This window comes from Notolepis coatsorum (assembly GCF_963971535.1).
Source record: "Notolepis coatsorum genome assembly, contig: SCAFFOLD_506, whole genome shotgun sequence".
Lineage (NCBI taxonomy): Eukaryota > Metazoa > Chordata > Actinopteri > Aulopiformes > Paralepididae > Notolepis > Notolepis coatsorum.
The window spans coordinates 49,926-62,775 of NW_028171715.1; the positions used below are offsets into that span (position 1 = coordinate 49,926).

A 12,850-nucleotide genomic window follows, 5' to 3' on the forward strand; every position below is an offset into this window, starting at 1 on the left:
GCTGGAGTCAAGAGGTTCACAAGGAGTGGACTGAGGCTGGAGTCAGAGGTTCTCAAGGAGTGGACTGAGGCTGGAGTCAAGAGGTTCACAAGGAGTGGACTGAGGCTGGAGTCAAGAGGTTCACAAGGAGTGGACTGAGGCTGGAGTCAAGAGGTTCACAAGGAGTGGACTGAGGCTGGAGTCAAGAGGTTCACAAGGAGTGGACTGAGGCTGGAGTCAGAGCTTCACAAGGAGTGGACTGAGGCTGGAGTCAAGAGGTTCACAAGGAGTGGACTGAGGCTGGAGTCAGAGGTTCACAAGGAGTGGACTGAGGCTGGAGTCAGAGGTTCTCAAGGAGTGGACTGAGGCTGGAGTCAAGAGGTTCTCAAGGAGTGGACTGAGGCTGGAGTCAAGAGGTTCACAAGGAGTGGACTGAAGCTGGAGTCAAGAGGTTCACAAGGAGTGGACTGAAGCTGGAGTCAAGAGGTTCACAAGGAGTGGACTGAGGCTGGAGTCAGAGGTTCACAAGGAGTGGACTGAGGCTGGAGTCAAGAGGTTCACAAGGAGTGGACTGAGGCTGGAGTCAGAGGTTCACAAGGAGTGGACTGAGGCTGGAGTCAAGAGGTTCACAAGGAGTGGACTGAGGCTGGAGTCAAGAGGTTCACAAGGAGTGGACTGAGGCTGGAGTCAGAGGTTCACAAGGAGTGGACTGAGGCTGGAGTCAAGAGGTTCACAAGGAGTGGACTGAGGCTGGAGTCAGAGGTTCACAAGGAGTGGACTGAGGCTGGAGTCAAGAGGTTCACAAGGAGTGGACTGAGGCTGGAGTCAAGAGGTTCACAAGGAGTGGACTGAGGCTGGAGTCAAGAGGTTCTCAAGGAGTGGACTGAGGCTGGAGTCAAGAGCTTCACAAGGAGTGGAATGAGGCTGGAGTCAAGAGGTTCACAAGGAGTGGACTGAGGCTGGAGTCAGAGCTTCTCAAGGAGTGGACTGAGGCTGGAGTCAAGAGGTTCACAAGGAGTGGACTGAGGCTGGAGTCAAGAGGTTCACAAGGAGTGGACTGAGGCTGGAGTCAGAGCTTCTCAAGGAGTGGACTGAGGCTGGAGTCAGAGGTTCACAAGGAGTGGACTGAGGCTGGAGTCAGAGCTTCTCAAGGAGTGGACTGAGGCTGGAGTCAGAGGTTCACAAGGAGTGGACTGAGGCTGGAGTCAAGAGGTTCACAAGGAGTGGACTGAGGCTGGAGTCAGAGGTTCACAAGGAGTGGACTGAGGCTGGAGTCAAGAGGTTCTCAAGGAGTGGACTGAGGCTGGAGTCAGAGCTTCACAAGGAGTGGACTGAGGCTGGAGTCAGAGGTTCTCAAGGAGTGGACTGAGGCTGGAGTCAAGAGCTTCACAGGGAGTGGACTGAGGCTGGAGTCAGAGGTTCACAAGGAGTGGACTGAGGCTGGAGTCAAGAGGTTCTCAAGGAGTGGACTGAGGCTGGAGTCAAGAGGTTCACAAGGAGTGGACTGAGGCTGGAGTCAAGAGGTTCTCAAGGAGTGGACTGAGGCTGGAGTCAAGAGCTTCACAAGGAGTGGACTGAGGCTGGAGTCAGAGGTTCTCAAGGAGTGGACTGAGGCTGGAGTCAAGAGGTTCACAAGGAGTGGACTGAGGCTGGAGTCAAGAGGTTCACAAGGAGTGGACTGATGCTGGAGTCAAGAGGTTCACAAGGAGTGGACTGAGGCTGGAGTCAAGAGGTTCACAAGGAGTGGACTGAGGCTGGAGTCAAGAGGTTCACAAGGAGTGGACTGAGGCTGGAGTCAAGAGGTTCTCAAGGAGTGGACTGAGGCTGGAGTCAGTGCATCAAGAGCCACCACACACAGACGTGTCCAGGACATGGGCTACAACTGTCGCATTCCTCGTGTCAAGCCACTCATGAACCAGAGACAACGTCAGAAGCGTATCTTACCTGGGCTAAGGAGAAAAAGACTGTTGCTCAGTGGTCCAAAGTCCTCTTTTCAGAGATAAGTACATTTGAATAAATTTGGAAATCAAGGTCCCAGAGTCTGGAGGAAGAGTGGAGAGGCACATCATCCTAGTTGCTTGAAGTCCAGTGTGAAGTTTCCACAGTCAGTGATGATTAGGGGTGCCATGTCATCTGATGATGTTGGTCCACTGTGTTTTCTCAAGTCCAGAGTCAACGCAGCCGTCTACCAGGAGGTTTTAGAGCACGTCATGCTTCCTTCTGCCGACAAGGTTTATGGAGATGCTGATTACATTTTCCAGCAGAACTTGGCACGTGCCCATGCTGCCAAAAGTACCAATGACTGGTTTAATGACCATGGTATTACTGTGCTTGATTGGCCAGCAAACTCGCCTGACCTGAACCAAGAGGCAGATGAGACACCAGAGCCAACAAAGCAGACGAGCTGAAGGCCACTATCAAAGCAACCTGGGCTTCTATAACACCTCAGCAGTGCCTCAGGCTAATCGCCTCCATGCCAGTAACTTGTGCAAAAGGAGCCCCAACCAAGTACTGAGTGAACATACATGAACATACTTTTCAGAAGGCTGACATTTCTATATAAAAAACAAGTATTTCTTTTTATTGGTCTTATGTAATATTCACATGTTCTGAGATACTGGATTAGAATATGAATTTTTTATGTTTTACATATATTTGTGTATATATATATATATATATATATATATATATATATATATATATATTAAGGTTGTCAAAGTTAACGCGATATTAACGCGTTAACTCCCGATTCTATTAATGCCACACATTTTTTTAACTCAAGATTTTTTTTTACTAGACTTCACTCAGGTGTATTATTGATGCTCTCATTGATACTATGTTTGTTTCTGAAGTGTGTGTGTGAGATATATATAGAGAGAGAGGGGGGTGAGAGAGATGAGGAAGGGGCAAGAGAGAAAGAGAGCTGGGAGAGTGTGTGTGTGTGAGGGAGAGAGGGGGGGTGTGTGATTAATCAGCCCTTGTGTGTGTGAATGTAACAATTAAGTTCCTAATGTTTTCTTTCCCCTATTATTTCATGCACACTTTATGCATGAGGGTCATCCTTTTGTGTTGAATGGCTGCATAAAGCAAGAATTTGTTGACTCGCATGTTGATAAGAGTATTAAAACTTGGAACTTGAAAAAGATCCGTTAAGGTAATAAAAAAAAAAAAATGCGATTAATTTGCGATTAATCGCGAGTTAACTATGGACAATCATGCGATTAATCGAGTTAAATATTTTAATCGTTTGACAGCACTAATATATATATATATATTTGTTTTGTAAGGATTTAAATCAGTAAGGAATTACATTCATTTTGAGTAGTGGAAAAGGGTTTGGATTAAATAAATGTACACTTCTTCCTACTCCTTTTCGAACATGTAAATTGAGTTATGTTTTTTTCCCATTTCATTGCTAGAGATTAATGATTTGTTTTTGTTTCATAATTTCTTATGTTTGAAAAATAAAGATAAAAAGAAAAAGAAAAAAGATCGCGTAATATTACATGTGGCGTCTCCTCACCTTGATGCAGAGGATGTGTGTCCCGGCCTTGACCAGCTCGTCCGCCAGCTTCAGGTAGTACTCCAGTGAGTATTTCTGCCTCATGGGGTCGGACACGTCGCCCGTGTAGGAGATGGCGGCCTCCACCACGCCGCCCGCCGACCCCGCCGCTTCCATGCCCAGCAGCATGTTGGGGAGGTAGTTCAGGGAATCGAACACACGGAAGATGTCCATGCCGTTCTCCTTGGCTACCTCGCAGAACCTGGGCAGGGGGGGGGGGGAGCAGAAAAAGGTAGTTAAGTCAACAGCACTATGTAATTTAATTTCTTTCCAAGAAAGTGAAAGATGGGAGAGAGAGAGAGAGAGAGATGTAGACAGAGAGAGAGAGAGAGATGTAGACAGAGAGAGAGAGAGAGAGAGAGAGAGAGAGAGAGAGAGAGAGAGAGAGAGAGAGAGAGAGAGAGAGAGAGAGAGAGAGAGAGAGAGACAGCACAGGACCCAACATTTCGTTTAATTTTTATTTTATGTCAATTCATGATTTTGTAACGAGATTGCAATAATTAAATTCATTATTACATGCCACAGTGGAAATCATACCCGAGGAATCCTATTTTGGGTGAGCAAGGGAGGGTGACTCAATACGAGGGGCAGAGACATTAATCATGGGGACACAACTATGTAATTAATTTCAGGTGTGGGCGATTACGCCGAGTCTATCCACATCTCAGCTTGTATTTCTGAACATATTGGTACACATACATACCATTTGTGTGCGTGTCCAGATCTATGTGTGTGTGTGTGTGTGTGTGTGTGTGTGTGTGTGTGTGTGTGTGTGTGTGTGTGTGTGTGTGTGTGTGTGTGTGTGTGTGTGTGTGTGTGTGTGTGTGCGTGCGTGTGTGTGTAGGTAGTTAGTAATGCCTACAGTGTTCCCTCTAAGAAGGATTTTGAATCATACTATAAGTGTGCACATGCCTCTCAGAGCACTAATGAGGTGTGTGTTATGTGTGCGTGTCGTAGACTAGCAGTGTTTCTCAACTGGTGGGTCGCGACACAAAAGTGGGTCGCGGGGTCATTTTGATTGGGTCGCGGATGTGTGCTGTACATTTTTTTTTTTTTTATAATATTTTTTTTTTGCTACCTATCTTTGTGGAAGTGGCTTAAGACAAAGCAGAGGAACAGATTGGACATTGAGCATGACCTCAGAGTTGCTTTGTCTACCATCACCCCAGACTTTGAGACTCTTGTCAGGAGCAAACAACATCCCCAGTTATCCCATTAGTTCCCTGGGATGTTAAGCTAAGAAGTCTGCTAAGAAGGATATATTATTTATTATTATTATTATTTTATTTCATTGTGTTTTTAGCCCTAGTTGCACTTATGTTGCAACCCCAGTTATCCCATTAGTTCCCCCAAACTTAGGTCTGTTATGTTAAGCTAAGAAATCTGCTAAGAAGCATATATTATTTATTATTATTTTATTTCATTGGGTTTTTAGCCCTAGTTGCACTTTGAGTTTATTTCATGTTTTTAACAATGCATGAAAGATTGTGTATTACTGCAAAAAAAAATTAAAATCATAGTGGTTAAGAAATTTGGGTCGCGACTTAATGACTAAGGAAAATGTTGGGTCCCGAGGCTAGACCAGTTGAGAACCACTGTCGTAGAGTATACTGCACATGTTGTGAGTGGGTGTCATGCATATGAAGACCTGTAGTCTGCTAGACATGATCAGACTGTCGATTTGGTTTCTACAGCCGTGGGAGAGGTGTGACCAAGTCGTGTACGTCTGTACAAACTCTCGTGCATGATGTCTGCATGGTTGATGACTCTCGTGCATGATGTCTGCATGGTTGATGACGCTCGTGCATGATGTCTGCATGGTTGATGACACTCGTGCATGATGTCTGCATGGTTGATGACGCTCGTGCATGATGTCTGCATGGTTGATGACACTCATGCAGAGTATGAATGGTTGATGACACTCATGCAGAGTATGAATGGTTGATGACACTCATGCAGAGTATGAATGGTTGATGACACTCATGCAGAGTATGAATGGTTGATGACACTCATGCAGAGTATGAATGGTTGATGACACTCATGCAGAGTATGAATGGTTGATGACACTCATGCAGAGTATGAATGGTTGATGACACTCATGCATGATGTCTGAATGCCTTCACCATATGCCCCGGGGGGGAGGCGGGGGCGACGGCTTGGAGCCTCGTCTTCGTGGCGAGGGGCGTGTGAATGTGTGACTTTTTTTTAAATTAAAACATTTGTCCTCCCTTTCGAAACGAATGATAATTTGTAGTAGATAAAAATGTATCCCATGTAAATGTGGACCCATAATAAACATATCTATACTTAATTATTCTTTTTTTTACCACTTTTTCTCCCATTTTCTATTTTTCTCCCATCCCAATTTCGTATCGTCCAATTCAACCCTCCCCTGTCTCGAACGCTGTTTCTTGCCTCCCACAAGCCGGCTGCAATGTGGACGAAGCCATACAGTACATAGCACGAGTCCCCTCCGGTACTCGAGGTAGCAGCCGTCGCATCTTTTCACCTGCGCGGCGCGATCTTTCAGCGTCAGGGGTCTGCGCTTTGGAGGGACGCCGCCCCCGTCGCTTCTTGATTCTACTGCGCAGGCGCACCAACCGACCTGTAGGAGTCGCTGTCCACAACGTCTGATCCCCACCCCTCAGTTTTCCCTCCCCCTAATACTGCCAATTGTATTAGTACGGACAACCAGCCAAACTGAAAACAATGTGGAGAGCTGGGCTCGAACCCATTTAATGGACTATTCCACCTTGACCATCCTCATAATCAACTTTATTTATATAGCACATTTACAACAGTTGTGACTGTACCAACGTGCTTCACAGATAAAGGCATAGAGAAAAAAATGCATATACAGTACATATACTAAGCATAATAGTGCAAAACCTGCAAATACAAATAAGTGCAAGGGTTCAGATAGAAATAAAAAATAAAGATAAAAGAAAGAAAAGTGCAGCAGAGGCACACAGATTATCCTGTAATATAATAGCAAGGTGGAATAATAATAATAATTTGAGTCTGAGAAAAGCGCTATATAAATGTAATGAATTATTATTATTATTATTATTATTATTATTATTATTATTATTATTATTATTATTATTATTATTATTATTATTATTATTATTATTATGCAGGCTGCACACGTCAAGAGGAGACGGAAGAGAAGCAGGGAAGATGCCCAGTTCACTGAGCCACAGGCAGCTGATGTCGGCACAACAGGTCGACGCAGAGCTACAGTAGCGAACAGCCTTTACTGCTGGAGCTATTCTGATAGCTGCTGTTCACCCATGCTGTGATGGTGATGTTACAGTCGAGAGCTATTATTCATCACTGCCTCTGCACTACACACCCACACTGTGATTATTGTATTGCAAACGAGAGCTATTTTATTGTTGTTTATGCTGATATATTTATGCTATTTCTATCTTACTGACGTCGCAGTGACAAGAGGCCCGAGGAGCCAAGTCGCTAACGTTCCGCTCCTTCATGTTGTGAAGTATGGATGACGTGACGAATGAATACATCTGAATCGGAGTCTGTTGTGCGCCCACTGCACCCCGCAACGTCTAGCGCCGCTGCCTCTGCCACTTGCGTTGGATCAACAACAGCGTGGGAGGAACTGTGTCTCAGAGGCACAGTGGTGGAAAGTAACTAAGTATATTCTTTACTCAAGTACTGCACTTAAGTACATTTTCGAGCTACTCGTACTTTATGGGAGTATTTTCATTTTAGGGAGCTTTATACTTTTACTCCTACTACATTTCAAGGGAAATATTGTACTACATTTATCTGAACCCATCAGTTACTAGTTACTTTGAAAAAAAAGATTTTGCATAGAAAACATTATATACAAAATAAAAGATTTATGAAGATGATGTACTTATTTGAAGCCCGTCAACTTCAAGAGGATGTGATCAGAGCAGCATAACTGGACCACACACCACTTTAACACAACCTTTAATCAGAGCAGCACAACTGGACCACATACCACTTTAACACAACCTTTAATCAGAGCAGCACAACTGGACCACAGACCACTTTAACACAACCTATAGAGGTCAGTGGATACACAAACGTCGTGTAGAATATGTACTTTTACTTTAGATACTTAAGTACATTCAATAGCAAACACTTCTCTACTTTTACTTAAGTCGAATCTTAATGGAGGACTACTTTTACCAGATTACTCATTTATCTGAGTATTTCTACTTTTACTTAGTAAAGGAACCGTGTACTTCTTCCACCCCTGCAGAGGCTCCTGCGCGGCACGCGGCAGCACCTGCACCGCCACCGCGGAGCCACCTGAGCAGCGAGAGGCAGCACCTGCACCGCCACCCACGGAGCCACCTGAGCAGCGAGAGGCAGCACCTGCACCGCCACCGCGGAGCCACCTGAGCAGCGAGAGGCAGCACCTGCACCGCCACCCGCGGAGCCACCTGAGCAGCACCTGCACCCGCCACCGCGGAGCCACCTGAGCAGCGAGAGGCAGCACCTGCACCGCCACCGCGGAGCCACCTGAGCAGCGAGAGGCAGCACCTGCACCGCCACCGCGGAGCCACCTGAGCAGCGAGAGGCAGCACCTGCACCGCCACCGCGGAGCCACCTGAGCAGCACCTGCACCGCCACCGCGGAGCCACCTGAGCAGCACCTGCACCGCCACCGCGGAGCCACCTGAGCAGCACCTGCACCGCCACCGCGGAGCCACCTGAGCAGCACCTGAACCGCCACCGCGGAGCCACCTGAGCAGCACCTGCACCGCCACCGCGGAGCCACCTGAGCAGCGAGAGGCGCAGCACCCGCGAGCGAGACTGACAATGCCGCGATCATTAGCGATGATGATGATGATGATGATGACGACGACGACGACGACCAGGGACGGTTGTCAAGGACACTGTGATCACATCAGACGACTACGCACGGCGAGTGTACACTAACCTTTCAGATTCAGATCCCTTTTATTGTCACGTCATTCAGTACTTTACAGCAAAAGAGAGTGACATTCACTTTGTTGCGGTTCCTCAACCATAGCAGCATCCAATAATATAAATAAAATAAGCATAGAATAAGATCAAATATGACTAAAATAAAGATGACTATATACAGTTCTAGAGCAGATGGGGGGGGGGGGGGGGGGGGGGGGGTGTCAGTGGGCACTGTTGACTCATATGAACACATTCGTTTTCAATTTCAAATGTTTCTAATTATTCATTTCCATTGGACGTGATCCCTCTCCTCCTTAACCCTCTGAGGCCCACGTGACACTAGACATGTTTTGCAAAACGTTAAATATCTGTGGAACCGTTTGTGATAAAGACTTGCTTTAAATTGTATATCTGGATCGGGAGATTCTCTTCTCTCTGCCAACATTGAAACTATAGCCAATGGAAATGCTAGAAATGGTCATGTGGGCTATGTCGGCTTTAGAGGGTTAAAGGAACACGCCAACATTATGGGAAAACGCGCTCACCGTGTTCTCCAGAGTCAGACGAGAAGATAGATACCGATCTCCTCTCTGTGCGTTCAGTAGAAAGCTATCCGGCTGCAAGCTAGCCTAGCTGAGCACAGATGAATGGAAGCGGATACGGATCAGTCTATGGTCTATCTTCTTGTCTGACTTGGGAGAAGGTGGTAAACACATCTCCCATAATGTTGGCAACTCCGCCGAGCAGCAGTCTAATCTGTCAACGCGGTGGTGCCGAGACGAAGCTGGCTGCTGCTTCTGGCGCTTCTGCAGGCTGTGTGTTCCTGGATCAAATCAGAAGAAATCTCTCTCTCTGTATTTCTCTCCGACTTTGAACTATCTCTCTCTCTCACTCTCTCTCTCTCTCTGACTTTGAACTCTCTCCCTCTATCGCTTCCCCCTCTCTGTCTTTCTCTCTCTCCATCTCTCTCTCCATCTCTCTCTCTCTCTGACTTTGAACCATCTCTCTCTCTCTCACTCTTTCTGACTTTGAACTCTCTCTCTCTCTCCTCTCTCCCCTCTCTCTATCTCTTCCCCCTCTGTCTTTCTCTCTTCCCTCTTTCTTTCTCTCTCTCTCTCCATCTCTCTCTGTCTCTGTCTCTGTCTGGCTTAAATCAGAGGATCTCACACACACACACTAGAGAATAGCGGATGTTGAACGTGCACTATACTTTTGTCTTGATCTTTAAAGAATTAAAGATGATATACTTAGTCTTTTTCTTGCCATAGTCTCTTCTTCTAATTGACTGAAGGTCATTTGAAGTTCTTCAGTACCCCCCCCCCCCCCCCCCCCCCTTGCACAAATGTAAAATCAATCATCAATTGGTTGAAAGCCAGGTCAGCAGACTGCGCTGGTAGAGAGGAGACACCCTAGGGGGCCGTATACAAGGTCTCTTACCTGTGATGATGATATACTAATTACACTCATATTTACATTAAAACGTAAGCAAGAAACACACACAAAAAGAAAAACCTAAAACAAAGCATTAAAAAAAGAAGGAAATAGATAATGATAGTGATATTAATAAAGGCAATAGACATATTAAGAGCATAAAAAGACAGGTGTAAATGTTGAAGTATGTATGATGCGAGTGTGGCTTGCTAAGAGATGATGATTGTTTAGTAATAGTAGTAAAAGTGTTCCACATTATAGATCCGGTTATACTGTGTACATTTGCAACTCTCATGTGAGTTTGTCCTTAAGTTCTGCAGTTCTGTTGACAGAAAAGAGATGCCTCACAAATACAAAAACTCTTCGGTCAGTTATAGGCTAATTTTTATCTTACTACCTCTTATACACTGTAATTTCAAGTTCAAGTTTCTTTCAAGTTTCTTTAATAGTTGTCATACAGAAGTACAGAATACTTTTATACAAAATGCTTCTTTCTGTTATGCTCCAGAGACTGTGCTAGACAAAAGATAAGTATAAAATAAAATAAAATAAAATAGTATAGCATGTAAAAATAGAAGTAAAAATAGAAGTCACATACGTAGACACAGTGTTCAGTATATACATATGTACAATGTTCGATGCAGAATAGAGTAACTGAGTTACCGTACAATATACAATATACTATGCAATATACTAATATACAATACTATATAGTGCAAAGCAGAAATGGGATGAGGTACAATTTACAGTAAGGTGTACTGAGGTATGGGTTGTAGTGCAAATCCTTTACCAATAAATATAAAGTGTGTCTAGGTGTTCTAAAGTGTGGAGAGTGGGTGCTGCAGTGTGTTGTTTGTTTAAAGTGAGTGTGTGCGTATGGATGTGTGTGTTGTGTGTGTTGTGAGTGCATTTGATGGTTGTTGCATAGTGTTATTGTTCGTTGAGCAACCTGATGGCCTGGGGATAGAAGCTTCTTCTGAGTCTTTCTGTGCTTGCCATGAGACTCCGGTATCGCTTGCCTGACCGCAGCAGTTCAAAGAGGCAGTTGTTTGGGTGGCTGGAGTCCTTAATAATTCTCTTAGCCTTACCCCTGCACCGCTTGTTGTAAATGTCTTGGAGAGTGGGAAGCCCCCCTCCAATTGTGCGTTCGGCTGAACGTGCCACTCTCTGTAGTCTGCTTGTGCGGTGCTATTCCCAAACCAGGAGGTGATATTGCCAGTCAGGATGCTCTCTATTGTACATGAGTAGAAGTTCTTAAGGATCTTCTGACTGACGGGGCGGCTACGTGGCGCAGTGGGCAAGGCGCTCGCAACGAATGCTGGAGACTAGGCTCGAACAGGATGCCTCCTGTTCGAGCCCCGCTCTCCACATTGCTTTCAGTTTAGCTGGTCGTCCACAGTAATACACATTGGCCGTATTAGGGGGAGGGAAACTGAAGGGTGGGGATCGGGCGTTGTGGACAGCAACTCCTACAGGTCGGTTGGTGCGCCTGCGCAGTAGAATCAAGAAGCGACGGGGGCGGGGCCCCTCCAAAGCCCAGACCCCCGACGCTGAAAGATCGAGCCACGCAGGTGAAAAGATGTGACGGCTGTTACCTCGAGTATCGGAGGGGACTCGTGCTATGTATGACTTAGTCCACATTGCAGCCGGCTTGTGGGAGGCAAGAAACAACGTTCGAAGACAGGGGAGGGTTGAATTGGACGATATGAAAATTGGGATGGGAGAAAAATAGAAAATGGGAAAAAAGTGGATAAAAAAAAGGGGGATCTTCTGACTGACTTGGAACTTCCTTAGGCGCCTGAGGAAGTAGAGGCGTTGTCGTGCCTTCTTCACAACACTGTCAATGTGTGTGGTCCATGTCAAGTCCTCGGATATGTGGGCTCCAAGGTACTTAAAACTGTTCACTCTCTCAACCGGTGCCCCGTCGATGCTGAGGGGGCTGAACACCATTTCCGCTTCGTTAAGAGCAATGCACTGCTCCGTTGTAATTTAGAACTGAACTTTGTAAAGAAACTCAAAGTGTTAAGAGCGATGCATTGCTCTGTTGTTAAGTTAAGAGCAATGCACTGCTCTGTTGTTCTATAAAGTAATTTAGAACTGAACTTTGTAAAGAAACTCAAAGTAAGAGTGATGCACTGCTCTGTTGTTCTATAAAGTGTTAAGAGCGATGCACTGCTCTGTTGTTCTATAAAGTGTTAAGAGCGATGCACTGCTCTGTTGTTTTATAAAGTGTTAAGAGCGATGCACTGCTCTGTTGTTCTATAAAGTGTTAAGAGCGATGCACTGCTCTGTTGTTCTATAAAGTGTTAAGAGCGATGCACTGCTCTGTTGTTCTATAAAGTGTTAAGAGCGATGCACTGCTCTGTTGTTCTATAAAGTGTTAAGAGCGATGCACTGCTCTGTTGTTCTATAAAGTGTTAAGAGCGATGCACTGCACCGTTAGGCCGCCTAGACGCATTACATCAACACTGATTATTGTATTGTAATGAGGGCTATTATTTTATTGAACTATTTTATTGCACAGCAATACTGCATCATTTTACTGTCTATTCTATTTTATTATTTTTATTACTGTCTATTTTAAAACTGAATCAAACCATAAACAGAAAGGCCTATTGGGAGGTTGTATCCTAATGTGTAAAACTGTGCCTTACCTTGCTGCTACCTTTTTTATGCTCATTTTATATATCTGTAACTAATGAATATGTTTTATATGTCTGCACTTTATGCATTGCTCATTTTATGTTATTATTATTATTATTATTATTATTATTATTATTATTATTATTATTATACTCCTGCCGTCGCCCTTGAGCAAGGCTCTGGCCTTAGAACTGGAGCTGGTCCCCGGGCGCCAGACTACGGACGCCACACTGAATGTAGATTCCTGGCAAATGCAAAAATGTACTTGTCAAATAAACTCGAACTCTCATTTCACAGAAATGTAATG

At 45.1% G+C, this 12,850-nt stretch overlaps 1 protein-coding gene across 1 annotated transcript in view; it reads right to left on the reverse strand.

The window, feature by feature from the left end:
* pcxb (pyruvate carboxylase b) overlaps window positions 1-12,850 on the reverse strand; it is a gene marked incomplete at both ends in the record, with an annotated part of 123,127 nt that overhangs the window by 43,660 nt on the left and 66,617 nt on the right. The window contains one exon of the mRNA XM_084339127.1: window positions 3,503-3,743. Coding sequence (XP_084195253.1) covers window positions 3,503-3,743 — 241 coding nt within the window. The remainder of the gene's footprint in view (window positions 1-3,502; window positions 3,744-12,850) is intronic.